Raw genomic sequence first — 26,322 nt, forward strand, 5'->3', positions numbered from 1 at the left:
CTGCTGCCTCCAGTCCGAGGAAAATCACCCCTCTACCTTGGGATTGGGGCCTCCTGGGCAGATTCCAGAAATCTCTCTGAGAGCAAGGTGGGTGGAAGCTCCCCACCCCCCCACAGGGAGGACTCAAGGTTAATGGGCCAGTGTGCATGGCAATGGCTGCTTTGTGTGAGTGGGTGGGTAAAGGACGAGCCGGGAGAGGCTGTGTGAGTGTGTGTGCACGAGTGTGAAAGTGCCCATGAGTGTGTGAAAGTGTGAGTCTGTGAATGTGAATCAGTGTGAGGCTGTGCACGTCTGTATGCATGTGTGAGGGTGTGGATACAGGTGAGTGTGCATGGGCGTGTGGGTGTGCAAGTCTGTGAGTGTGAATGGGTGTGAGTCTGCGTGAATGTGTGTGAGAGCTGATTGTGAGTGTCTGTGAATGTGTATATACTCTGTGCGAGTGTGTATGGATCTATGAGTGTGTGAGTTCGTGTGCATCTGTGATTATGAACGTGTGAGTGTGACTATGTGAAAGCTGTGGGCGAGTGTGTGAAGGTGGGAGCCTGAGTGTGTGTATGTGAATGTGCCTGAGAGCGTAAGAGTCTACGAATGCGTGTGAGTGTGTGGTATGAAGTTGTATGAGTGGGAGAGTGTGAATGGGAGTGTGTGCATATGTCAGTCTGTGAGCGTGGGGCCATGGGCGTGCGAATGTGCGTGTAAGCTGCGTGTAAAGGTGTGGCTAATCCTGGGGGGTGGTGGCAGGGGACCCAGGGCCGTGGGAGAAGCTCCGTCTCGCCTTCCCCAGGGTGGAGGTCAACCCCAGGGAACCCTCCAGGAGTCTGGGGAGACCCTAGGAGCTGCCAGGCTCATGTTTGCCCCAGAAGTTGACTCAGAGGGGCAAGGGGTCTTTCCCTGTTCTAGAGAGAGCTGAGGTCAACCTTTACTAGAAAGAAAAAAAGTACCACCAAATGGATTCAAAATAATATCTACAAAATATGGGTAGGATTTAAGAATTAAGACAACAAACACCTGTGAACCCACCACCCGATCTTAGAAACGTTGACAGCACCCTCTCCCATCTCACCACGACCCGCAATGGGGATTTTGGGCTGTTATTCCCTTGCTCTCTTTGCAGACCTGAAGCACTTCTCTCCAGGCCCCGTGGGTGAGACACAGGGCTCTTTCTGCCTGTTAAGCTGCCGGCGAGGCCAGGGCGGCTCAGTGCTGCCTCCTGGGGGCGCGGGACGCTGGCTTCCTCCCTCTCCGCGCCGCCGCCGCCCGGGGTAGGAGCCCCACCCAGGTCACTCTGCAGACCCCACAGAGGTGCACGTACTCGCTGTGCACGCACGCGCAAGGCACGCCCAGACACATGCGCACACCAGGCACTCACAGAGCTTTGCACGCAGACGTGATCCATCTATTGTGAAGGGAGCAGGTGCCGTACTCTGCGTGGGGCGCTCCAGCAGGAGCCAGCCCACAGCAGCTGCTGCCCCAGGGGGCTGGAGGCAGGAAGGGGGTGGTCCACATGAAGGGGGTCCTCGGGGACCCTCCCACTCAGGGCTGGGGGAGTCTCGGTAAGAAGTACCTTTGGGGTGAGCCATTTAATAGAAAGGTCTAAGCACGGGGTTGCGGGAGGAGGGCTTTGTGCCAGAGGCAGGGAAAGGTTTTTTGGAGATGGAGAACGAGGGGAGGAGAGGCATAATGCAATACACAGGCCAGCTTCAACAAGGAATTTCATGTCCATTGGCCTGGAATGGACGCAATGGCCCAGCCGGGGCCCCTGGTGCTACGGGGGTCACGGGACTACAGGGAGAGGAGCTGAAGACGGTGAGGAGGAGCCAGGCCCTTGGAGAAGGCGCCGGTGTGAAGCGCAGGTGGAAGATGTCTTGAGTCCCGTGGTCCCTACGCTAGTCGCAGGTGCCACCTCCCGGGACTGCTTGGCAGAGGCGCGCGACCCAGGGCGGCCAGCAGAGGGCGCTCCCGCTACAGATTTGAGGCTCCAGTTGGCGCGGTCTTGAGCCCGGGGTTTAACTAGGATTAGATCATTCTTGGAAAGCGCCCGGGCCTGCAGTCCTGATGGAAGCATTCTGGCTTCCCCCTTGCGGGCTACGGAGCAGAAGGGTGAGAAGAGACGACCACGTGAGGTGGGAGCCCCACCAGTGTCCTCCTTCTCCCTTTCCTCTGTTCCCTGGTCAGATGCTGTCCGGTCAGTGTTTGCACCCCCTGTCTCCAGGTGGCGACCTTGAAATCAACCCAGAAACGCGACTGGCTCTCCTAACCTGCCCTGGAAGCCTTCCTCGAGGCCAGCCAGCTTTTCTAGAACGTTCCCCAGGGAACTAGTCCCAGGGCTCTGCCTCGGGAGTCTCCCCGCTTCCCTCGCTGGCCACTAGGTGGAGGACTTCCTCGCCTGGCGCCCAGGAGGCTTCCCCAGCTGCCACAACCACAAAGCCCGTGGATGCTAGAGTTTTCAGGACCGAATGCAGCCCTTTGTCTTCTGCCACAAAGCGTGACAGGCTTCCACGTGGCCGGTTGGTGGACCCAGCCAAGTCCAGCTGGCTCAGACGAGGTGGCAGCCCCATCAGTCCCTTGGTGGTGGTGTTGGGGGATTATGGAGGAGAAAGTCCCTTCAGTTGTGAGTGCCTCCTTCCACACCCTGGCATCTCCACCCAGGCAGAGGCACCTCGAACTCAGGTCATTCACATATTCATACATTTCTGCAGTTATCAAGCACCATTTGCTATGTCTGTTCCTGGGGACAGAAAGGAGGCAGGGTCCCTGCCTGAGTGGAGGAGGAGACAGGAAATAGGTGTGACCACACAGGGTGGTACGTGCTTTGAGGTCAGTGAATTGATTTCTTCCTCTGAACCCTGCTTTTCTCTCTGGCTTCTCGGACCCAGTCAGTGGCATATTACCTGCCCACCTGCTCAACCCTGAAAATGCAGACTCATCCTGACGCCTCCCCCGCTTAGGTCCATCTCCCTGTCGGCCACTGTGTCCCATCCTTGCCCTCATCATCTCTCTCCCAGACCATCCCTTTAGCTCCGGGGCTGGCCCTTGGCCCCCTTCCGGCTTTCACATCGCCACCAAAGTGAGCGCTTCTTTTATGCCCAGAGGCATAAAAGAAAAAATTAGCAAATGTGACCTAAGGGAAATCGTTTTGTTTGGGGAAAAAAACACTGTAAACAAAGTTGGAAGACCAGTGGTCAGCTGGGAAAAGACATTGCAACCCATGTGGGAAAGGCCTCCTTCTCACGTTGACCAAAAGCTCACACACGTCAGGAGGGACAAGATCCCACAGGAAAAAAAAAAAAAAGGTGTAGACTAGGAACAGCTGGTTCATAAAAAACAAGAAGGGTGCTGGCTTTGGCAGCACACGTACTACAACTGGAACAATAGAAGATTAGCATGGCCCCTGGGCAAGGATGACACCCAAATTCGTGAAGCATTCCATATTAAAAAAAATGATACAAATGAACTTATTTAGAAAACAGAAACAGAGTTTGAAAACACACTTATGGTTACCGAAGGGGAAATGTAGGGGGGAGGGACAATCTAGAGTTGGGGTTAACAGATACACACTTCTATATATAAAGTAGATAATCAACAAGGACTTACTACTGTAAGTAGTAAGCACAGGGAACTCTACTCAATATTCTATAATACCTATATGGGAGAAGAATCTGAAAAAGAATGGATATATGTTTATGTATAACTGAATCACTTTACACCTGAAACTAACACAACATTGTAAATCAACTCTACTCCAATATAAAATAAAAATTAAATTAAAAAAACCAACCAAACAAGAAGGGACTAAAAATTTAGGGAAGGATAGTCAGTCTTACTCATGAATAAAGAAATGGAAACTGAAGCAATAGAGAGGCCTTTTTCAACGATCAAAAAGACAGAAATTGGAAAACAACAACAAACTTCAAAGCTTGGTGAGACCCAGTGCTGACGGGTGTGGTGGGTGGAGGGAGGAGTTATTCTCATTCATAGTGGGTGGGAACGAAAATTTGTAGAACTTTTCAGGAAAACTTAGAGGTGAAGATCCAAGACTGGTACAGGGCCCTGGGGCTGCCTGTGACCTTTTTTTAAAACTGTGGCAATTTCAAATATACACAAAAGTAGAGAGAATGGCAGAACAAACTCCCATATGCCCATCACTCAGTTTCAATAATTGTCAACATGCTGACATTCCTTTTTTTCTCTTTTCAATATATATATATATTTTTTTTTTAAAAAATTATTTATTTATTTTTAGCTGTGTTGAATCTTCGTTTCTGTGCGAGGGCTTTCTCTAGTTGCGGCGAGCGGGGGCCACTCTTCATCGCGGTGCGCGGGCCTCTCACTGTCGCGGCCTCTCCCGTTGCGGAGCACAGGCTCCAGACGCGCAGGCTCAGTAGTTGTGGCTCACGGGCCCAGTTGCTCCGCGGCATGTGGGATCTTCCCAGACCAGGGCTCGAACCCGTGTCCCCTGCATTGGCAGGCAGATTCTCAACCACTGCGCCACCAGGGAAGCCCCTCAATATTTTTTTCATTAAAGTATAGTTGATTTACAATGTTGTGTTAATTTCTGCTGTGCAGCAAAGTGATTCAGTTATATATATTCCTTTTTAAATATTCTTTTCCATTATGGTTCATCACAGGATATTGAACATAGTTCCGTGCGCTCTACAGTAGGACCTTGGTGTTTATCCATTCTGTATATAATAGCTGACATCTGCTAACCCCACACTCCCACTCCACCCCTCCCCCAACCCCCTCCCTCTTGGCAATCACCAGTCTGTTCTCTATGTCCCGTCAACATGGGGCCATTCTTGTTTCTTCTCTCCCCTCCACCATCTTTTGTGGGGGAGATTAGAGTATTTTAAAGCAAAGATATAATTTCAATTCACTCTGAATGAAAATTTGGCAAGAGCTATCAAAAGAGAAAATGGATCTCCCCTTTCACCCAGGAATCCCACGGCTAAAATTTCCCCTAAGGATATATTTGTAAAAGTTCACCAGGCTTATGTTCAGGGAGGTTTATTACACCATTGTTTGTAAAAAGCAAAAAAAGCTGGACACCGTTTTGAGGGGGACAGGAGTGAGTGAATTACAGCTCACGGTCACGATGGATTAAATTAAAGAGAGTGAGGGACTTTCCTGGTGGTGCAGTGGTTAAGAATCCGCCTGTCAATGCAGGGGACACAGGTTTGAGCCCTGATCTGGGAAGATCCCACATGCCGCGGAGCAACTAAGCCCGTGCGCCACAACTACTGAGTCTGCGCTCTAGAGCCCGCGAGCCACAACTACTGAGCCCATGTGCCACAACTACTGAAGCCCGCGTGCCTAGAGTCTGTGCTCTGCAACAAGAGAAGCTACTGCCATGAGAAGCCCGTGCACCGCAACGAAGAGTAGCCTCCGCTCACCACAACTAGAGAATGCCCGCACGGCAACGAAGACCCAACGCAGCCAAAAATAAAAAATAATTTAAATACATTAAATAAATTAAAAAAAAAAAAGAGGGTGAGGTGGCTCTCCAAGAGATATTATTAACTGGGAAACCGAGACATTGAAGAGATCAGTCATCTCTCTTTGTATAATTAAAATCTCTAAACAGACAAACTAAAAACAAAACAGTACAGCAATGCTTGGATGACTGTATTGCTATAGAATAAAGTCCGAACTCTGCAGCACACTTTTCATGGAGGTCTCTCTTTCCAACTTTCATTCTAGCCATTTCTCCCACTAATATGCACTATGAATTGGCCATTAGATTCCCAAAATGGGTTCCAAGGAACAGTAGCTCCACATGCACCCCCTGAAAGTGGATCCGTGGGTGATTAAGTTTGGGAAACGCTTAGCGCTCTGTCTTCTCCTCGTACAGTCACAATGCACATTAGCTTGTTAAGGGCTCTGGGAAGTCTGCAGTCCAACAAACAAAAACTTCTTGACGTGGATGTACGTGCCTTCCCCTGGTCTCCCAGGCTCTGCAGCATGGTTTTCAGCCTTGGCTCTCGTTAGCACCACCCGGGCCCAGCTCTGTGCATCAGGGCTTAGAACCACTACTCTGTAACGTTGCCCTGCCCCTTTCTGAGCTTACGTAGCCCCACTTTCTCCTCTGCTCACCCCACCCCAGCCATACTGGTCCTTCTTCTAGTTCCCTGAAAAGGAGTGTCTTGGTTCAGCTCCAAGGCCTTTGCACTAGTTCCTACTTTGGCCTGGAATGCCCTTCCCTGCACCTGCTCGCTCCTTCCTTAATTCAGTTTTCCCCTTAAATGTCACTTAGAAGAGGCCTTCCTGCGCCGCCCCAGAAGCACTCACATTCCCTTTCATGTTTCCCTGAAGAATGTCTCATTCTCTGGATTGATTACTGTCCATCTTACCCCCTAGAATATCTGCTCCATAAAAGCAAAAATGGTTTCTTTTGTGTTCATCACCATATCCCCAGAGGCTAGGGCAGTGCCCAGTACACAGTAGGTGCTCAATTAATAGTAGCTGAACAAAGGGGTTTCCTTCGAGATCTGCTTTCCTCTTGCTCCCCCTGAAATTGTGATCCAGCTGCAAGTCTCCTGATGGCCCCCAAACACACTGGGCACGTCCGCACTTCTGCCTGGATGAATTCGCACCTCGTCTTCTCTGCCTGGCAAAGCCCTGCCCTGGCTTCGAAACCCAGCTTTCTGGTCCCTCCCTATGAAACTGCCCTCAGCAGCCTGGTCTGAATGAGTCGCTCCTTCCCGCTCCTCCCAGGTGCTTGTACACACACACTTTCATCACCACACAGTAACACGGTGCTTGGACGGACTGTGCATCTGTCTGTCTCTCGCTCACCTGCCTGCACTCATTGAGGGCAGGACTCGCTGACTCAGTGCTGAGTTCTCGGGCACCCAGCCCCGTGACGGCCACACCATGAATGCGATGAATGGGTGCTGAGCGAAGCCCGGCATTGGGCTCTTACTGCCTGCATTTATCCAGCCCGCATTGATCGGGCACTTCCTGTGCACAAAGCACCGAGTTAGACCTTAGAGTGGGTCCAGAGATAAACAGAAAGCCATCTTTTGGCTGTCAAGGATTGTCTTTCTAGAAGGGAAGGAGATCCAAATAATTCTAACACAAGTGAGAGTGGCTAGCACTCACGGGTGCTAGAATGGGCTGGGGGAGTGTATCAATTTCCTATTGCTCTTGGAACAAATGACAACTTTAGGGCCTTAAAGCAACACACGCTTATTACGTTACAGCTCTGGAGGTCCGAGGTCTGAAATGCGTCTTCGGAGGCTAAAGTCAATGTGTCAGCAGGGCTGAGCCCCTTCTGGAGGCTCTAGGGGAGAACCGTTCCTTGTCTTTTCCTGTTTCTAGAGTCCGCTTCCCTGGCTCATGGCTACATCCCTCTGACCTCTGCTTCTGTTGCCACATCTCCTTCTCTGACTCTGACCCTGTTGCCTCCCTCGTTTAAGGACCCTTGTGGTCATATTGGGCTCAACCAGATAATCCAGAATAATCTCCCCATTGCAAAGCCCTCGACTTAGTCACACCTGCAAAGTCCCTTTTGCCATATAAGGGGATAAGGACCTGAGTCTGCCCAGCACGGGGAGGGAAGGGTTCCATCTCACCCCCGGGGGCCTTCTCCTAGCCAGCATTGGAGTCATTGACCCTTCCCCCGAATCTCTAGTGTACACAAGGACTGGGGCCAGCTGCTGTAACAAGCTCTCTCACGTAAGCCCCACAAAGAGTTTGTCATGGAAGCCGGGTAGCCTCATTTTGCAGATGTGGCTAAGAGAAGGGCTATGACTTGTCCACGGCAGGGTCCACATTGACCCAGGCTCTTGCACTCGGCCTTCTGAGCTCTTTTCATGAGGTGCGGAGTCGTGATCACAGATAACATGCTTCACGACGGGGGTCGTGAAGATCAGGGGCTGTGGTTCCTCCCCCACAAAACCTTGCTGGAGAAAGTGTATCACACCTGAAATGTTAACAAGGCCCAGGGCCCGGGTTCTGAGGCAGAGGCAGGGACAAGGGGGCTGTGAAACTGCCAGGTTGGGGCAGCTTCAGGGATGAGGCCGGGTTTAATGGGGGGAGCAGGTGGGGGGCCCGGGGTGGGGCGGAGTATTCCATGGAGCCCAGGCCTTTGCACAGGCGTGCTCCCCTGTTGGTCGGGCACAGAATGATCCCATCCTGTGGTGGGCTGGGCTGTCAAAAAGCCAAGAGCGCCCCTTCCTGCCGGCGCTGTCAGGTGAAGGAAGGAGGCAGGCCATGCTCAGAGCATCCCCAGACTCACACGGGGGAGACACGGCCTCCACCCCCAGCGAGCTCACAGTCTGAGTGGGGAGATACAGCTTCTATCCTAGGAAGCCTCCACTCTGAGGGGAGAGACAAAGCCTCTCTCTCTGGGAGCCCGGGCCACACATGCCCCTGGAGGAAATCACTCAAGAGCATCGAAGAACAGGGACAAATGAGGGTGAATTAATGGAGAGCAACCAGCCTCGCAGGGCATGGAGGGCGAACAGCAGAGTAGGCAGGCGGGGCAGGGCCCAGGGGCCTGGGAGAATGGGGTTTCTGACTCGGTTCCCCCAGGCCCTCAGTGCCCCATCAGCCTGCAGGGCAAAGGAGAGGGGGTGAGCCCCAGGTCCGAAAGGGGGCCCACCTGCCCTCTCTTCCTCCCCCATAACTCCCTGAGGCCAAGGAAGGGGGAAGGGAGGGAGGGGCAGAGGGGAGCAGCTGGTCCTGTTAAGCTGGAGTCTTCTAGCCTTGGGAAGAAGCAAGGGTTCCCTCCCTCGCTGGAAGGCCTGGGCTCCCCTTCCCAGACCTCCTCCTCACACGTTCCTGCTGGTTCTAGGCCCTCCCTTGCCCTCTCCTCCTGTCCTGGGTCCCATGGGGGCCCTTTCTGGGGCGGGGCCCTGGACATCTGATGTGGCTCTGTCCAGGGGGGCGGGCTTTCCCCGGGGGCCGAATCCCGTCTTGGGTCCACCCCAGGCACATGTCTCCTGGAAGCCAGCTACTGGGAGGTGGCCGCGTGTGCTTGTGTGGGGAAGGGAGCAGCTGGGGACCCCAGGAGTTCAGGGGGCACTGCAGGACGTCCCGCCTCTGACTCTGAATCGTGCCTCCTGGGAGGTGGCCGCCAGGACCGCTCCACGCCTCCCGCAAGCCCCGCCCCGCCCCGAGGCGGAGGGTGGGGCCTTCTGTGGAGTCAGCCGTAAATCATTAGTGGGTGGATCTGGGCGGGGCGGCCCTGGGGCCTCAGGACAGAGGCTGAGGAAACCGAATAGAGGAAGAGGGTTCCACCTGAGGGCAGGTGTGGCGGGGTGAGGGTGCCTTTGGCAAGGGGTGAGGAGGCTTCAGGGCTGAGGTAAAGGGAGGAGCACCCGTGAGCTTGGTGACCTATCCTGGGCAAGGTGCCTGCAGGTGAGAGGGACTATGTGTCTGTGAGGAAAGGAGCTGACAGGCCCTAGTGGCAGGGTCTGTGGGTGGGGTCCAGTCTCTGGGGCCCCTGAAGGGTTTGGGGTCCTCTCCTCACCAGCAAAGCCAAGGTCCCAGCTGGGAGCCCACCCCCACATCCGGGCCTCTCACTTTCCTGACCTCACCTGATAGGGACCCTTTCCCTTGGGGGGAGGGTAGAGGTAGCCATGTACTCCCTTCCTGGGCCCCTGTCTCCGCCCCAGTCATGGCCCAGGCTCCCTGCTCCTAAGGACGCAGTGAACACTTACAGAGCACCTGCTGCATACCTGCCGTGCCCTGGGTTCTGGGTGGGGGTGGGCACTGTCCTAGGAAGGTGACAGTTAATGCTCGGTGGGGGGGGCCTGTGTAGGAGCCAAGGTCGACTGGGCCGATGCGGCGAGACCTTTGTCAACATCGATACGCATCTATCGAACATCAAGTGTATACGGGGGCCCCCAGGCCACCCTGCACCTTGCGCCTTCCATCAACCTCATAGGGTGGGTACGGTCCTGGGGACTCTCCCCCCACACCCTATAGTCCTGCTCAAATCTGAGACAGGGTCTGTCCTAGTCAACCCGAGAGCACGCCGGCCGTCCAGCAGCCTCTAGCGAGGAGATCCAGGGCCTGTGGGGCTGGGCAAGGCTGGGGCTGGCTGGGGACACTCACTGGGGGATGCCGGGAGTTGTCCCAGCCGTCTCCCTGGGGCCTCCTCCTCCTGTCCCCTGCCCCCCGTGCTGGACCCCCGGCAGGCTGTGGGGCTGGATCGCCTCCTTTTCCTCTCCTCCTCCTTGTGGGCCGAGCTGCTGACACCCGTGAGGGCTGTGGGCCTGGCGCTGCCCCTCTGGCTGCCGGGGGTGGAGGACAGGCCCGGGCAGGAGAATTCACAGGCGAGAGGACCTTGGCATAGCCCTCCGACCGGCTCCCGCCAGGCCTTCCTCCCCTGGCAGGGGGAGTGGGCGCTGCTGGGGCCCCACGTCAGGCCGGGCTCGGCTGCCAGCGCCCGGCTGCCCTGCCGCTGCGGCACCCTGGGCCTCGGTGTCCGCGTGGCGTCGTTGGCAGGACCTGGCCAGGGCTGTTCTGAGCGGTGCGGGAGGAGTGTCCGGGCTCTTCTTAGGCCCGCCAAGGGTGGCCACGCTTTCCAGAGGGCCAGGGAGGCCTTCCTGGCCCTGACCCTGTCCTTTCACCTGGGGAGAGGGGTTGAGCCAGGCCTGCCCTTCAGCAGCAGGTGAGGCCTCTCTGGGCCGAGGTGCTGCAGGGGCTTCAGAGGTGGCAGAGTCTCCAAAGGCCGGAGGCAAAGGGTCTGGGGGATCAATGGTGTGGAGCTACCGAGGCCCAGACCTTGACACACAGCCTGACATCGGGGGGTGGCAGATGGAAGTGACGGGGGGATGGTGGGACCTTGGTGATTTTGGAGGGAGAGAGGAAGGTTAGTAAACTCTCTGCCCCTTCAAACTGGGCCTCAAGCCTAAGGTCTGAGGGCTTTGGAGGTGGGCTGCGGGCTGGGATGCAGGCTCTGAGAGAGGCAGAGGGTGAGTTGTGCCCTGTGGCCTGGCCCCCTCCCCAGGCCCCTGGCTCTGCTCCACATTCACTTCTCTGGACTGAGTGAGGCCTGTCTGGAGGGAGGAGATCAGTCAGCTTCTGGGGGAGGGGGCTTCCTGGGAGACTGGCTCCAGTGGGAAGGGGGAAGGTCATTCCCTGTGAAGGTGAGTGGGTGGTGCAAGGCTGGCCTCTGACCCATTCAGGTGACCCCAGGTTCTCTTGGTTCCCTTCCCCAAGACTGTCCCGGAGTAGGAGGAAGTCCTCCCTGGTGTCTGGCCTCATGGAAGAGCCCCGGTGTTCTGACCTCGCTGCCTAGCCTTGACCTTGAGCCCCCTCCGTGCTCCCAGGAACCCTGAGAACCCCCAGACTTTACAGGCGGGGTGGGAGCAGGACAAAGTCAGGTTGTCCCCTCTCTCACAGTAGCTCGTGGAGCCCCCACTCTCCAAGCAAGGAGACACCCTTGCGCGTGAGGGCACTCACTTTCTTTCCCCCTGTGTGTGGGCCGAGAGCCCAGGCCACCCACGAGTCTCCCTCCGCCCCTGCCTGGCCCGAAGGCCTCCCGTTCCCTGGAAGCTCCCCATTCAGACAGGCCCGGTGCAGACGCTGGGGTACTGGCAGCACATAAATCATTAGCACGGAAGCAATTAAGGCTGGTAATCTCCTGGCTGGGCATGGACGGGTGCCAGCCGACAGGGTGTGGGATTGTGCTTTGTCCTCGCAGAGGCCACACTTCCCCAGGGCGCGTCTCCGTGGAGGGGTACCCGCTGCACAGGTCCTGCTTCTCCTGCGCTCAGCATCTCCTCTGAGGGCCCCTTGGGAGTGTCTTCCCTCAGGGACTGCGGGGGGTGTGTGTGTGTGTGTGTGTGTGAGGAGGAGTGGTCACCCTAACCCTCTGCTTCCTTCTCCCCCTCAGCCCCAGCTTGACTGATGTCAACCATCTCTCCAGATTCCCTCAAAGACCCTGGGAGGCAGGAATTACCCCCATTTTGCAAATGAGGCAACTGAGGCTCTTGAACTGACTTCCTGAAAGGTTTGGATCCAAAGCTCCCTCAGGTCAGTGGCTGTGACTATTCCCCTCAGATAGGGCAGCCCCCAGGCCAGGGGCTACGTCTCCTCCCACAGACTTGGAATAATCCCAAGAGACCTGGGGGGCTCCCTCAGGGCCACATTGTACGCGGTAGGGGAGGGTGTCCCCCGCATCTCTCCACCCTCTCCCTGGGACCCAAGAATGCTGGGTGGGGGGCCAGACCAGCCCCAGGCTCTGGGCCTGTGGAGCCTTGTTCCAGGCCCTTTCTGGCTCCCAGGGCTGGGTTCTCCGGACTCTCCCCAAGAACGAGCTCAGCCACCTAATTGTGGCTGAGGGTGGAGAATCCCCCTACCCTGGGGTTGCGGCTCCAGTACCACCTTTGTTTCTAACAGACGATGGGCTGCTAAGAAGCCCTTGTGCTCAGGCCAGGCTCGGGATGCCCTCGGTGCGTCCAGCTTGAGCCCTGGGCGCCTGGTACAGAGGCTGGGCTTTTGGCTCTGACTTAAAGAGCCAGGGGCTCAGCTGCCCTTTAGCCTGGCTATAAAGGGCTATAAAGGGCTACCTGGGGCCTCTGTGCAAACCAGACCCTGCGCATGACTTGTGGACACCATGGCCGCCCCCACCACCAGCATCCACCGGCTTTCCACTTCCGGCTCCGTCAAGGGCCTGTGTGTGCCCGGTGGTGGGGGTTTCTCTCGATGTCTTCCATCCGTGTTGGGGGTGCCTGCCGGCCCGCGAGCCTCCTGGGAGCCAGCAGCTCTGGCAACATGTCTGTGTCTTCGTCCCGCTTCTCTGTGGGCACGGGGGGCAGCGAGAAGGAGACCATGCAGAACCTCAGCGACCGCCTGGCCTCCTACCTGGGCAAGGTGTGTGCTCTGGAGGAGTCTAATGCCTACCTGGAGGTGAAGACCCACGACCGGTACAAGAAGCAGGGCTCCGGGCCCGCCCTCGACTACAGCCACTACGTCAAGACCATCGAGGACCTGTGGACCACGGTGGGCGCTCCCTGCCCTCTGTCCTTAGTACCTGCTTCTAACTCACACCATCCCAACTTTGGACCTTTGCCAACATTTCTCCTCCAGCCTAGGTCTCCATCCCTCACCCATTCGTTCATTCACTCACTCTCTCACTTGCTCTGGAACCCAGCCCTGTACCAGTCACTGGTCCCAGGCCTGGAGGACATCCCACGTTGGGAGGCTGTTTGGAGTTCCTCCTTTCTGGGGGAGGGTATTTGGGGTGAGTGATAGCGGAGTGGGCAGGCAAGGCTTCAGAACCTTGACTGAGGGCAGCAGATGGCATTCAGGTATAGAGATCAGTGTGGACAGAGGCATAGGTGTGGGCACGAGTTTGGTGTGGCTGCTGGGAGATGAGGCTCAATGTCTCCTTCTCACTATCCCATTCCCCTTTGAGTTTGCCCCACCCCCCCGCCTGCCTCACCTCCTCCAGGCAGTCCTCCTGGATGCACGGCACTTGCCTTTTATCCTTGGATCTGGGGGTCCCTTCTGCACTTTGAGGTTCAGTCTATGCTCTGTTCATTGGGCTGATTTCACTGAGTCTGACATGTTCTCACAGCTACTTTTATTGTTGGTCCTCCTCACTCCTTCCATGATGGTCACTCTGGGGGTCCCCAAGAGCAGAGGCTGTCTCTGCTTGCAGATGCAGATTGGGGGGTGGTCCCTGAGGAAAGGAGCTGTGTCTTCCCACTCAGACTGGAAGCTTCCAAGGGGAGATATTTCTCTAACTTAGTCTGATGGAGGAGGCAACACACAGACACACACACACACACACACACACACACACACACACACACGCGCGCGTGCGCGCGCGCGCTATGATCTCTGTGAACGTGACCTTGGCATTCTGTAAACACAGCACCTGGGTCTTCTGCGCAACCTTGCCCCTGGAGGGACCTACAGGGGTGCAGCCTCCAGAGGCAGGAGAGAGGTCAAAGAGGTGCAAAAGCTGGGCTCGGGAGAGCCGGACTTGGGGCTGGCTGGCCCGGGTTCAGCCCACTCAGTTTCCTGGTGGAGAACCAGGCCTGCTGCCCGGCGAGGGGCTTTGCCTGCTCCTGCCCGGGACCCAGGCCCGGAAGGGAACTCCTGCAATTGCCCACTGGAAGCAGAGCTACTGGGAGTGCCAGACCAGATACTGGGCTTGATCTGGGCAGCAGGGAACTCAGGGGAGCCCTGGCGAGTCAGTGTTCCTGAGCTTCGGGGTCGGCCAGCTCCTCACCGCCATCCCCCAGTGCACTGCGCACCAGGCCTCCGAGTCACTGCCCCTCGGCGGTTTTTTACCACTGCCCCCTCGCTGGACCCAATCAGCCTCCTAAGCAGGGAGGCGGATGGGGGCCTAGTCTGCAGGTTGCCGATGGGCCTAGTGAGGCCCTGGGGCGGGTTCAGTCAGACTGGCTCTTGGGTTCAGTCTGGAAACGGAGCCTGACTCAGGGTGCCTTTTCAGAACTTAGGGCCACGAGCGGGCTCTGAGGCCCAGGATGAGTTTACTGGGGCTGCCCCCTCTTACAGCTTTATACTTCAGCCCTCAACCTTAAAAAACTCCAGATTCTGCTCAGCTCATCTGCCGCCTCCACCGCGACCTCCTCTCTGCTTCCTCTGGGCAGTGTGGAGGGGCCTCCCCCTCCCCCCAGCCCCATGGCCTTTGACTAGAGCCTCTCTTAGGTATTTCTCCCAACAATAACGACAGCAGCAGTAATAATAACCAACCCTCTGCTCCTTCCAGAGCCTCTCCCTTCCCTGTTGTCTTTTAAACCTCCCAGATGACCCTGTGGGAAAAGAAAACCTTGCCCTAGGTTTGACGTGGGGCCAGCCATAATATTATCAATTATTTAATTAATAGTTTAATTAAACTAATGTTTCCTGGGGGCTGACTCTCGGCCAGGCACTGTACTCAGGGCTGGGGAGTCCAAATTGAAGGAGACAGACATGAGACAGGGCCTTGTTCCTCTGGAGCTCAGAGTCCAGTGGAGGAGAGAAAAAAACACACAAAAAAGTCACAGAAGAATGTTGCACTTGGGAGAAGTACTGTGTAAGAGAGATGGGCCGAGGGGAGGTATGATGGGGAAGAAAGATCCAGACGGGGAATCAAAGAGGGCTTCCTGGAGGAGGTGGCAACTGAACCTACAGGTGAATTTATTTAATTTAATTTAATTAATTAATTTATTATTTATTTATTTTTTTGGCTGTGTTGGGTCTTCGTTGCTGTGTGCCAGCTTTCTCTAGTTGCGGTGAGCTGGGGCTGCTCTTTTGCGGTGCGCGGGCTTCTCATTGTGGTGGCTTCTCTTGTTGCGGAGCACAGGCTCTAGGCGCGTGGGCTTCAGTAATTGTGGCACGTGGGCTCAGTAGTTGTGTCTTGCAGGCTCTAGAGTGCAGGCTCAGTAGTTGTGGCTCACGGGCTTAGCTGCTCTGTGGCATGTGGGATCTTCCTGGACCAGGGCTCGAAACCGTGTCCCTTGCATTGGCAGGCGGATTCTTAACCACTGAGCCACCAGGGAAGCCCTAGAGGTGAATTTAATTGGGGAAAGATGGAGTGAGGTCCAGGCAGCTTGGGCAGTGACCCTCATGGTGGGAGAGGGGTGCATATGGGTATCTTTCCTGGCACTATGGTTACCTGTGCCTGGGTATCATGCCCCCACCCCTTGTGAGCCCCCCAGCAGGGTGCTCAGAGGAGGAGACCACAGGGACCCTCATCTCCCTCACTCTGGCCCACTCTCCAAAGGGCTGCAGGAGGGGTGTTGCAAGGTCTTCCTGTGGCTGCCCAGGGCGCTTGCCCACCAAGCCCACTGTGTCCCTCAGATCCTGGCGGCCACCATCTACAATGCCAACTTGGTGTTGCAGATTGGTAATGCCCGCCTGGCAGCCGATGACTTCCGTACCAAGTGAGTCTGGGCCTTGGGGACAGCTCGGGGGGCTGGTGGGGGTCTGGCTCTCTGTGTACGAGGGTGTCCTAATGGCACTCCGTGGCTCAGGCTTCCCTGCCTCCCCCGCTCCCCCGCTAAGGTATGAGATGGAGCTGAACCTGTGCATGAGCGTGGAGGCCGACATCAACGGCCTCCGCAGGGTGCTGGACGAGCTGACCCTGGCCAGAGCCGACCTGGAGATGCAGATTGAGAACCTCAAGCAGGAGCTGGCCTACCTCCGGAAGAACCACGAGGAGGTGAGGCCAGCTCGGGAATGCAGGAGAAACTTGCCTGAGAACAAGCAAGGCCGGGGCCCCCACATCTTCCTGGGCCGGGGCCACGCTCTCCATCCAGTTCCCATCTCTGGTGGGTTCCTGGCTCTGACCCTGGGAGACTCTCATTGGGCCCTGGTTGAGGTCTGGAGGGCCCTTTCCCCCCAGAGATACTTCTCTGTCCCTCGAGGCACTGCCTACCGTGTGGTGGCAGTTAAGTATGTAATGGGTGAATCAGTCTAAGAACACACAGCCTAATTATTATAGTTAATTGTAATAGTGATAGTCGTAACAACCACAAACACCTGCCCAGCCCATTATGAGTGTTTCACAGCAAATATCTCAGCTGATACCGACAGCCTCACTGGGAGAAAGGAGCAAGTTCTTCTCTTTACGAGTGAAGAAACCGAGGCTCAGAGAGGTTAAGGAATTTGTCCAAGGCTGTACAGGGGTGGGGCTTCCCTCAGGTCTGCCTGAGCCGTATCCACACCCAAGCCTGACTACAGCACTCTGCCACTTCTCCCATCTCCCAGGGACCCCAAGGCTCAACCCAAGGATAGGGATCCAAGACCCTGCAGGGGGACTAGTGAACCTTGTGGCTTCCTTCCCATCCGACTTCTGGGCTGGCCTGAGCTGAGGGAGCCTAATGCCCGAGTAGCAGGAGTCCAGAAAATGTCTCTACTTGGCTTTGAGGCTGGCTATAGGGATTGCATCCCCCAGCAGATTCACCTTTCCTAGTGAGGTCTGACTCCCCCAATACCGACAGGGTGCTGCTTTCCCCATGCCCGTGCTGCGTGGTTGGTGACGGGGGGTGAGGTGGGTGGTCAGGGCTGGAGTGAGGTTGTCCTGGCTCATCCCCCACCATGACTGGGAGTTGCCATCTCTCCTGGCCCAGCACACACCGGGACTGGGCAAAGCCCACCCCGCGAGTGTGTGTTGGGGGAGATTGTTGATATCCACAGCCCTGCATGTTTGAGACGTGATGACATCCACCTCCACCTTCAGGGTGAGGAGCTGTTGGCCTGTCTGTGTCTGTCTGTCCTCTGCACCCATCTCCCCCAGACAGAGAAGGCAGCCCCAGGGACTCTTCCCAGGATGGCCCTGAGTGAGCTCCTGCTTAGCTGTCTGCCCAGGAAGTGAATGCCCTGCGAGGCCAGGTGGGTGGTGAGATCAACGTGGAGATGGACGCCGCCCCCGCTGTGGACCTGGGCCGCATCCTGAATGAGATGCGCGACCAATACGAGAAGATCACGAAGAACCGCACGGACGCCGAGGACTGGCTCTTCAGCAAGGTGGGTGGCCTGCGTGAGCAGGTGTGCACACGTGTGCGTGCACACGCCGTGTGCTGAGCACATGTCGGAAAACTTACAGATCCACAGGCTGTGGATTCCCAGCTGGAAGCACCTTTGGAAACCAGGGGACCAACCCCTCACGTTCAGGGGGACATCGTGAGGCTCAGAGAGGACTTACGCTCACACAACCCCTCACCGTGGCCTGGGGAGCAGATCCAGGTCTCCTGATCCCACTAGGGTTCTCCCAGCCCGGGCATTCGTAGGTAGGTGTGTGTTTGGATGCAGACTCTCGTGCCCCCAGGAAGCATGCACGGAGCAGCTGCAGTGCCCGGACAGTGACAGGCACAAAAAGAGTAAAACCCAGGGCCTGCCCTAGAGTGGTACCTGCAGTCCAGTAAGGAGACAAACGACCCCAGAGCAAGGTGAATGCTACAAGTTCCAGGATGTGCAGGCGGGCTTGGGGCCCTGCAGAGGCTGGGGAGCGGCAGGTCTAGGAGGTCAGGCCCCTGCCCCACCTCTGCAAGCCTCCGCAAGCCCCTAGGGCCCGTCCTGCCTTCCAGATGGAGGAGCTGAACCGCGAGGTGGCCACCAACACCGAGGTCCTGCCGAGCAGCTGGGCAGAGATCACGGAGCCACGCCGCACCGTGCAGAACCTGGAGATCGAGCTGCAGTCCCAGTTCGGCGTGGTAGGGCCTCTGTCCCCTCCTTGTCCTGTACCCGTCACTCCGAGCGGGCCCCGCCTCCTGGACCCCCACTCGGAGAACCAGAGACTGCCTGCCCCGCCTGCCACTGCACACTCTGCCCCACTTACTGCCCCACCCACAAACCCACACACGTGGGGCCCCCTTCTGGGGGCTCGGTCTCCCCAGCCACCTCCACCTTGACCCACAGAAAGCATCGCTGGAGGGCAGCCTGGCAGAGACCGAGGCGCGCTACGGGGCCCAGCTGGCCCAGCTGCAGGGGCTTAGCAGCCGCATCGAGGCCCAGCTGAGCGAGCTCCGCTGCGAGATGGAGCGGCAGAACAAGGAGTACAAGATGCTGCTGGACGTGAAGACACGGCTGGAGCAGGAGATCGCCACCTACCGCCGCCTGCTGGGGGGCCAGGACGCCCAGTGAGTGGAGGGCGCCCTGCACCTGCTCGGTGGTCTGGGTGGCTTCACCCAGGGAGGGCCAGCACCCGCCGAGGCAGGAGGAGGTGTGGAGATTCGCAGGAGGTGAAGCTGAGAACACTGGTTGGGGTCCCACTTGATGGAGTAGGCAGTGGGGAGCCACGGGGGCTTTTGCGCAGAGAGAAGCATGGTCATCAAGACATCTTAGAACATTCACTCCGGCTGCAGAGGGAGAAATGCATCCTAGGGGCGAGGGTGGGGTCAGGGAGACCAGTCAGGAGGCTGGAGCAAGGTCGTCAGGCTAGAGAAGACCTGCCATAAGGCGGGCGAAGGGCAGGGAAGGGGAGGTGTTGCACCAAGAGGATGTGTTATAGCTAAAAACAGCAGGACTGGATGCCTGAACGCGGGGGCGAGCGTGGCTCGCAGGCGGGACTCAACGAACGATTGCGTTAGCACATGAAGTGGTTAATAATGATCCTGGCTTTCTGGTTCCAGTGATTGCGTGGTTGGTGATCCCATTGCCTGGGATGGGTGGCGATCTGGTTTGGAGTTGGGTGGGTGATGGGGCCCTGGTGTAAAGGGGCCGAGGATGTTCTGAAGTCTCCATGCTTAGTCACACATTCCAGCGTTTTGCTCTATGACGATGGCTAAGTCTATCTATAGTCTAGCCACAGTCTCTCCTGCTTTAATTAAGTTTATTTGTTGGGCCCTTCAGGATATGGAGAAACCACTTGCTCAGCTTCTCCTTGTAAATCCCTGGGTGGCCGCAAAGTGCCTCTGGGCCTTCCCCTTTCCTCACTTCTGCCCACTGGGCCTGTGCCCTTTGACCCTGTGGTTGCCATTGTTTGCCGTATACTCCCTGCTGTGATTTCTGTCCGATTTGCTGGGACCTGTCTCCCCTCGGCCGGGGCCTCCCCAGCTGCTCCTCCTCCCTGGGGGCTGGGCTCCCAACCAACACCACTGGGCTGACAGGTCCCCCTTTCCCTGCAGCCTGGCCACCCAGTACTCCTCGCCCACCCGGGAAGGTAAGGGCCTGCCCTGTCCTGCCCAGGGCGGGTAGGGAGAGGCTGAGGACCCTTCTTTGTGGGAGGCTTGGGGAGGGCCTCCAGCCTGAGGTTCCCTGTGCCTCCCTCCTCCTCTGCCCGTAGCCGTGGTGACCACCCGCCAGGTGCGTACCATTATAGAGGAAGTCCAGGACGGCAAGGTGGTCCCCTCCCGCGAGCAGGTCCATCGCTCCCCCCACTGAGGCCCCGTCTACCTGCGACAGCCCAGCCTCCAGGGTCAAGGGGCAGCCATTGCCTGCAGCTCCCAGCACACTACTGCCGTGCCCCAAGTGCCCGTCTGGGCCACCGCCCAAGAGCGGTTGCCTTTCTTTATCTGCTTCCCACAGCCCCTCACCAAGGGGACCTCCTGAGTTTGCCCCAGTGACTGCAATTAAAGCTTTGCTTGAAGTTCAATGCCTCCTGTGGTTCGGTCTGGTCTTTGGCTTGGGCAGTGTGGGCTGAGGGATGGGGGGACAAGGAGAGTCTGCTGAGGGTTTGGGGCTGCTTGACCCCTTCCAACCTGTTCTGCCCACCCCATCCGGGCCTGGGGCTCAAAGGAGGGAGACGGGAGGCTTGAGGGCTGAGGGGTGGGACAGCCCATCAGGTTGGGAAAGTTCCTGAGAATCAGCCCCTGGGTCCCCATTGCCTGTGGCTGGTCCCTGGGAGGGCCCCATAGACTTTCCGGGGAGCCACACCTGTTATGGCCAGCTCCCTGTCTCAGCCTGGGGCGGTACAAGGTCAAGATCGGAGGGAGAGGGGCTGGGCAGGGGGCTTTCTGCAGAGGTGGTCCAGGGTGCTGAAGCGTGCAAGGGGTGGCAGTGGCACGGCCAGTCCAGGAAGCCAGACCGGCTCTGTTGGGCTTGTGGGTGTGTGGGGCGGGGTGGCCCCTCTGCATGTGAGCATGGGTGGGGGGGCGTCCTCCTTGCTTTGGTGGCTTAGCAGCTGCTGGGCTCTCGGGGAATCTCTCTCGGCTGCTGGCAGGGACTGTCTGGGCCTGTCTGGGAAGTGGAAGCCATTGGCAGTCTGAGACATGAGCACATTCCGCCCACTGGGCCTGCTGGGACCCTGGAACTGAGGGTGGTGGGCAGGGCAGGGTGGGGCTGTGGGGCGGGCACCTGGCCCATCCTGAGGGGCCAGGTCAGGGGATTGGGTGGGGCCCCTGGGGGAGACTGCAGGGGAGGGGAGGGGAGGGGGAGGAGGGAGGAGGGGGAGGGGAGGGGGGGAGGAGGGGAGGGGACTGGCCAGGGCCGGGGTCTCAGGAAGCCCCTCTTCTTGGGCAGTGTCCTTTAGTTTTCCAGCTGGCTGGGACCCAAAGGTATATGCCCCCTGCCTGAGGCCTCTTGGGGAATAGGAGGGGTGAGGAGGGTGGAAGGGGTGTGCCCCTCACCCTTCTTCCTCTTGCTTTTACCACGATGCCCCCTCTCAGCCTGCCACTTCCCCAGCCTGCAGCTAAGCTCCCCTTTGCCCACTCCAGCCCAGGACTTCCCACTTGTGAGAGAGAGAGATGGGGAAAGGTCAGAAAAGGACGCTGGGTCTCCAGGGGGTTCCAGGGATGGGGACAGGGTCAGAAAACTGGACAGAGGGAACCACGGCCCCTGCGGTGCTTCCCTGGTGTCAGGGCTCTGCAGAAGGGGGCCAGTGTGTCACAGGCCCCTGGGGAGGCATATAGCTGCTGTGGCAGGGTGCGATGAAGGAAGAAGCCCTGCCAGCCCCGTTCTGAGTTGGGTGGGGCGGTGGGACACTTTGCCTCTACAAGCCCCAGTTTCCTTATCTGTGAATGGGGTGGTAATCTGAGACCTGACCGAGCTACTGTGTGGTGAGGCTGGTGGGTTTGGGTCTAGTTTCCAAGGCAGGATGGGGTACCGGTCCTCGCTGTCTCCCCTGCACCTCGCCCAGGGCCAGCATCGTGTGTGGCGTGGTGTGTGGTGTGGTGTGTGGCTGGGGGCAGCTGCCTGGGAGGGCTCAGTGACGGTCACGTCCTGCTTATTCCTCTTGTCCGTATTAGGTCATGGGAAAGCGTAGCTGAAGGGCCTGCCTGAATTACAGGTGACAGGCCTGAGACCAGGGACACGTACATACACACAAGCAGACGCCCAGCACGGGGGTTTGGAGAAATGATGCAAAGGCCCAACGGTGGGAGGGAAGGGGACCCACAGCCACCTGGGAGCTGGCGGGCAGCCAGCGGTGATGAAAGCCCAGGGGAATGGGAACAGAGGAGCGAACTTGCTGTAATCGTTACGCCCATTTGTTGGGGCCTATAAAGGAGGCAGGCGAGCCCCGGCAGCAACACACGCCTTGGGCCTCTCTCCTCTCGAGCCCTCTCTCCGTGTCTGTCTGCCACCCGCTGCCGCCACCATGACCACCAGCAACCGCCAGTTCTCCTCCTCCAATTCCATCAGGGGCTCCTCTGGCCTGGGGGGCAGCTCGTCCCTCACCTCCCGCCAGCTGTCTGGCAGCCTGGGCAATGCCCTTGGGGGCGGCAGCTACTCTGGCTGCTACAGCTTCGGCTCTGGAGGCGGCTACGGCAGCAGCGACTACGGCAGCGGCGGCTACGGCAGCGGCGGCTACGGCAGCGGCAGCTATGGCAGCGGCGGCTACGGCATCGGCAGCGTTGGCATTGGTGGCAGTGGCTTTGGAGGTGGTGATGCGCTGCTGGGGGCCAGCGAGAAGGCCACCATGCAGAACCTCAACGACCGCCTGGCCTCCTACCTGGAGAAGGTGCGTGCCCTGGAGGAGGCCAACACTGACCTGGAGGTGAAGATCCGTGACTGGTACCAGAAGCAGACCCCAGGGCCGACTTCCGACTACAGCGCCTACTTCAAGACCATCGAGGACCTGAGGAACAAGGTAGGGGCTACGGTGGGAGGGGACCTGGCGGGGCACAGCTTTTCCTCCCCTACCTCCTGCCCTTGAGCAAGGCCTGGAGTCCAGCCTGGGGCTGCCCCAGGGTCTTGGGGAGCTAAGGACAGCTGGGATCCGGCTTGGCTTCTGGGAGCCCATTTGGGGCCACCTTGTGGCCTATGGTCTCTTTTTGGGGGGCAGCGGCCTGGGCTAGGGACAAGCAGGCCTTGTGGAGCTCCTTGGAGCCTCCGTTTCCCATCATGGAGCGTTTTGCCACCTTGTGTGATTGTAGGATGAGACGAGTGGATGCGTGTGGAGGGCTGGGTCCCTGGGGTCTCTGGGTACTCAGGCACCTCTTTCCTCGGAGCAAGAGGGGGATTTAGGGCTACGGTGGGGTCAGGGGTCTGGGTGAGCTCCTGCTAGCACCTGCTAGGAGGAGGAGGTGAGAGAGAGGGGGCGGGACCTCAGGAGGCCACTTGTGTGCCTTATTTGGGGACTTTTCTGGCTTCCCCATCTCTCCTGCTGCGCCCTCAAGACTGGGGCTCAGCAAACCTGGGGCGGGGCCGGGGCTGCCTGCTGGAGCCCGGGGTCAGGACTTAGCAGGGGTCATGACTTCTGATTTGGAACTACTCTTCGGTGAGGGTTCCTTTAGTCTTCCTTTTTGGGGGAGCCTCTCAGGGACACTATATCCCCAGCTGTAAAATGAGGTTTCCCATATCTGTCCTCTTTCCAGGACTTGGGAACAGCTTCTGCCCCGGGGCAAGCTCCCATTCTTTTCTTGCTCTCCTGCATTTCCAGCCTGGCATTCCCAGATGGCTGTCCACTCTGGTTTAAGGCAGAGCCTGGCATGGGGGAGGGGGGCAAGGTTTCAGCCATCAGACTGAGGCTGGCCCCGCCTCTCTTACCAACTGTAATGCAGTAAAGGGGAATGGCTGGGTGGGAAGGGAGCCTTCCTGGAGGAGGCAGCCGCATCCTGGCCCCCAGACAGAGAGACCCGCCTCAGAACCCTGGTCTGTGCTGAGCTACTCCCACCCAGTGACCTGATTACTCTCCCATCTTCCCAGATCCTCATGGCCACCACAGACAATGCCAACGTCCTGCTGCAGATCGACAACACCCGTCTGGCTGCTGATGACTTCCGTACCAAGTGAGCTCTGGCCAGAGGGTGCTGGGGAGGAACTGGGGGCACCCCTCCCTACCCCAGGACTCCTCAGTTGCTGGTGGCAAGGTCCAGGAGCTGGGGGAGGGGAGGTCCCTGCTAAGAGTCCTGCACCTCTTAGCCCAGGATGCAGCAAACGCAGCAGATGCTGAAGGTTGCTGGGCCTAGTCAGGTGATGGAAGAGCGAGAAGGGAGGCGGGAGGAAGAGGGGAGAGAAGCCAGGAAGCAGGGTGGGGGTGGGGCCTTGCCCTGCATGGTCCCAGGCTCCCAGGGCTGCGATGGGCTTCTACTCCACCCCCTCATCGTTCGGAGGCAGGGTGCTGGCCAGAACCTGCACCTGCCAGTCCAAGCATCTTGACGAAGTCTCTGGTTCCCTTCGCAGGTTCGAGACGGAGCAGGCCCTGCGCATGAGCGTGGAGTCCGACATCAATGGCTTGCGCAGGGTGCTGGACGAGCTGACCCTGGCCAGAGCCGACCTGGAGATGCAGATTGAGAACCTCAAGGAGGAGCTGGTCTACCTCCGGAAGAACCACGAGGAGGTGAGGCAGCCGGGGCAGTAGGTCAAAGAGGATGCTGAGTGGGTGGCAGGGCTCTGGGGCTGTGCCAGGTTGAGACTGTGGGAAGAGCACAGGTGTCCAGGCTGGTCGCCTTACAGCGCTGCTCTGTCTGCAGAGCCCTGATCCCCATGCAGGGCAGCCTCCTCCACGTACTACCTTGCTTCCCCGCATCTGGGGAGCCTCCCAGGGGCCCGCAGAGGCCTCTTCTGCCCCTCCTGCCTTCCCTCAGCAGGACAGGAGATAATCGAGGAGGTTGCCCCCTTGTCCCAGCTCAAACCCTCGAATCTGGCCCCTAGGTAGAAGTTTGGAAATTAGACGGGATGTTTTGGGGGCTCAGGCTTAAGAATTAGATTTTATCTTCAGAGAGCCCTCAGTCTCATGGGGGAAACACAGAATCTGTCCTCAGGGAACCCCTAGCCTGATGGTGGAGGCAAAGCCCACATAGAGCAGGTGAATAAAAATCATTCAGAGGGTCAGACAGTAGAGGGCAGGCAGAACAAAGGAGGTGTCCTTGGGAGGGGTCTGGAGAACTTGCGTGGGAAGGGTTGGGAGTGAGAGATCAGGATGCATGCCCACACCCACCATCCCCTCCTCCACAGGAGATGAAAGTCCTGCGAGGCCAGGTGGGTGGTGAGATCAACGTGGAGATGGATGCCGCCCCCGGCGTGGACCTGAGCCGCATCCTGAATGAGATGCGCGAACAGTACGAGAAGATGGCGGAGAAGAACCGCAAGGACGCCGAGGACTGGTTCTTCAGCAAGGTGGGGGCTGCCGCAGGCCAGAGGCCTTCCCCAGGGGATGGGGTGCAAGGCTTGAGTCCCCACAGTAAGCCCAGCGCCTGGCATCTTGGGTACCTTATCCCCGGTGAGCCACATGGACACCGGGGGTCAGGGTCGCCTGTTGCATCCACAGGCCTGGAGCTTGGCTGAAGCTGGGATCTGGTGGTGGGTAGGGAGCCCCCCTCAGGAGCTTGCATCTGTCCCTCAAGAAGTCAGGAACTAGCACCAGGGGCCTGGCTACTGTCCTGACTGGTTCTCAAGTTTCCTATTCCCGTGCTTTACATTTGCAGGAATTAAAGATAAAACTTAACATCCTTTCAAAGGCTTCTGGTTTTGGGGAAGTGGGAAGCTGGTGAGAAGGCACTGCTCCCACAGTCAGGTTTGGGAGGAGGCCTGAGAGGCCCGGGGGAGGTCAGGAAGGTGGCCATGGTGAGGGGGTATTCGGGAGAGTGGGGGAGAGCCCAGGTGCCTGTCTGGGCACAGAGTGGGCCCTGCGCTGAGCGTATGGAGGCCACGGGGGTCACCTGACTTGGAAAAGGGAAGCTGGGCTCATGCTGCCCTGTCCTGTGTCCTGTTTGCAGACAGAGGAACTGAACCGCGAGGTGGCCAGCAGCAGCGAGATGGTGCAGAGCAGCAAGAGCGAGATCTCAGAGCTCCGGCGCACCATGCAGAACCTGGAGATCGAGCTGCAGTCCCATCTCAGCATGGTAGGGGCGCTGCCAGGCCTGGGGGGGGGGAGGTGCCCAGGTCCCTGGAGGGGGCACTGAGAACCCTTCTGACCCCTGCCCCTCCCGCTCTCCTGCAGAAAGCATCTCTGGAGAACAGCCTGGCGGAGACAGAGAACCGCTACTGCCTCCAGCTGTCCCAGATCCAGGGACTGGTCGGCAGTGTGGAGGAGCAACTGGCCCAGCTGCGCTGCGAGATGGGACAGCAGAGCCAGGAGTACCAGATCCTTCTGGACGTGAAGACGCGGCTGGAGCAGGAGATCGCCACCTACCGCCGCCTGCTGGAGGGCGAGGATGCCCAGTGAGAGGGGACCTGGGGCCAGGGCTGGGAGCCTGGGGCAGAGGTGAGGCTGAGACCCACATCTAATCTTCTCTCTCTTTTTTTTTGCAGGCTGACTCCGCACAAGTCCAGAGAACGTAAGCATCTTGGTAGCTGAGGGTGGGGCTGCATGGGGCAGGCGACCCACCTGTACGTTGCTGGGGGAGGGTGTCCAGGAGCTCCAGGAAGTGATGGCTGACCCTTGGCAGGGGTGGGGGAAGGGACCCGGTAGCGCTCAGGGTCCTAATCAAGTGAGCGGGACACTATCTGATCCAATGGGGGAGAGGCAGGGAAATGGCCCTTACCTTGGAGATCCTAGTCTGAGGTGGGAGACATGGTCCCAGCTCTGGG

At 58.1% G+C, this 26,322-nt stretch overlaps 2 protein-coding genes and 1 non-coding gene across 3 annotated transcripts; all 3 read left to right on the forward strand.

The window, feature by feature from the left end:
- The first annotated feature begins 3,333 nt into the window (after positions 1-3,333).
- LOC115843827 (U6 spliceosomal RNA) lies at positions 3,334-3,436 on the forward strand. Its single transcript, XR_004035886.1, has one exon. It is a non-coding gene; the product is annotated as a U6 spliceosomal RNA (small nuclear RNA).
- An 8,932-nt stretch (positions 3,437-12,368) lies between these two features.
- On the forward strand, positions 12,369-19,820 carry LOC115843796 (keratin, type I cytoskeletal 42-like). Its single transcript, XM_030840230.2, is given in 9 exon segments — positions 12,369-12,643; positions 12,646-12,957; positions 15,772-15,854; positions 15,976-16,132; positions 17,281-17,439; positions 18,000-18,125; positions 18,331-18,551; positions 19,539-19,573; positions 19,697-19,820. Coding segments are annotated over 9 exon segments (1,263 nt in total). The 5' UTR covers positions 12,369-12,571; the 3' UTR covers positions 19,795-19,820.
- Positions 19,821-21,946: 2,126 nt separating this feature from the next.
- LOC132593282 (keratin, type I cytoskeletal 17-like) lies at positions 21,947-25,957 on the forward strand. The gene is made up of 6 exons (XM_030840225.2): positions 21,947-22,438; positions 23,497-23,579; positions 23,974-24,130; positions 24,748-24,909; positions 25,509-25,634; positions 25,733-25,957. The coding sequence occupies exons 1-6, from the start codon at positions 21,947-21,949 to the stop codon at positions 25,955-25,957; spliced, it is 1,245 nt and encodes a 414-aa protein (XP_030696085.2).
- Positions 25,958-26,322: the final 365 nt, after the last annotated feature.

This window comes from Globicephala melas, chromosome 20 (assembly GCF_963455315.2).
Source record: "Globicephala melas chromosome 20, mGloMel1.2, whole genome shotgun sequence".
Classification (NCBI taxonomy): domain Eukaryota; kingdom Metazoa; phylum Chordata; class Mammalia; order Artiodactyla; family Delphinidae; genus Globicephala; species Globicephala melas.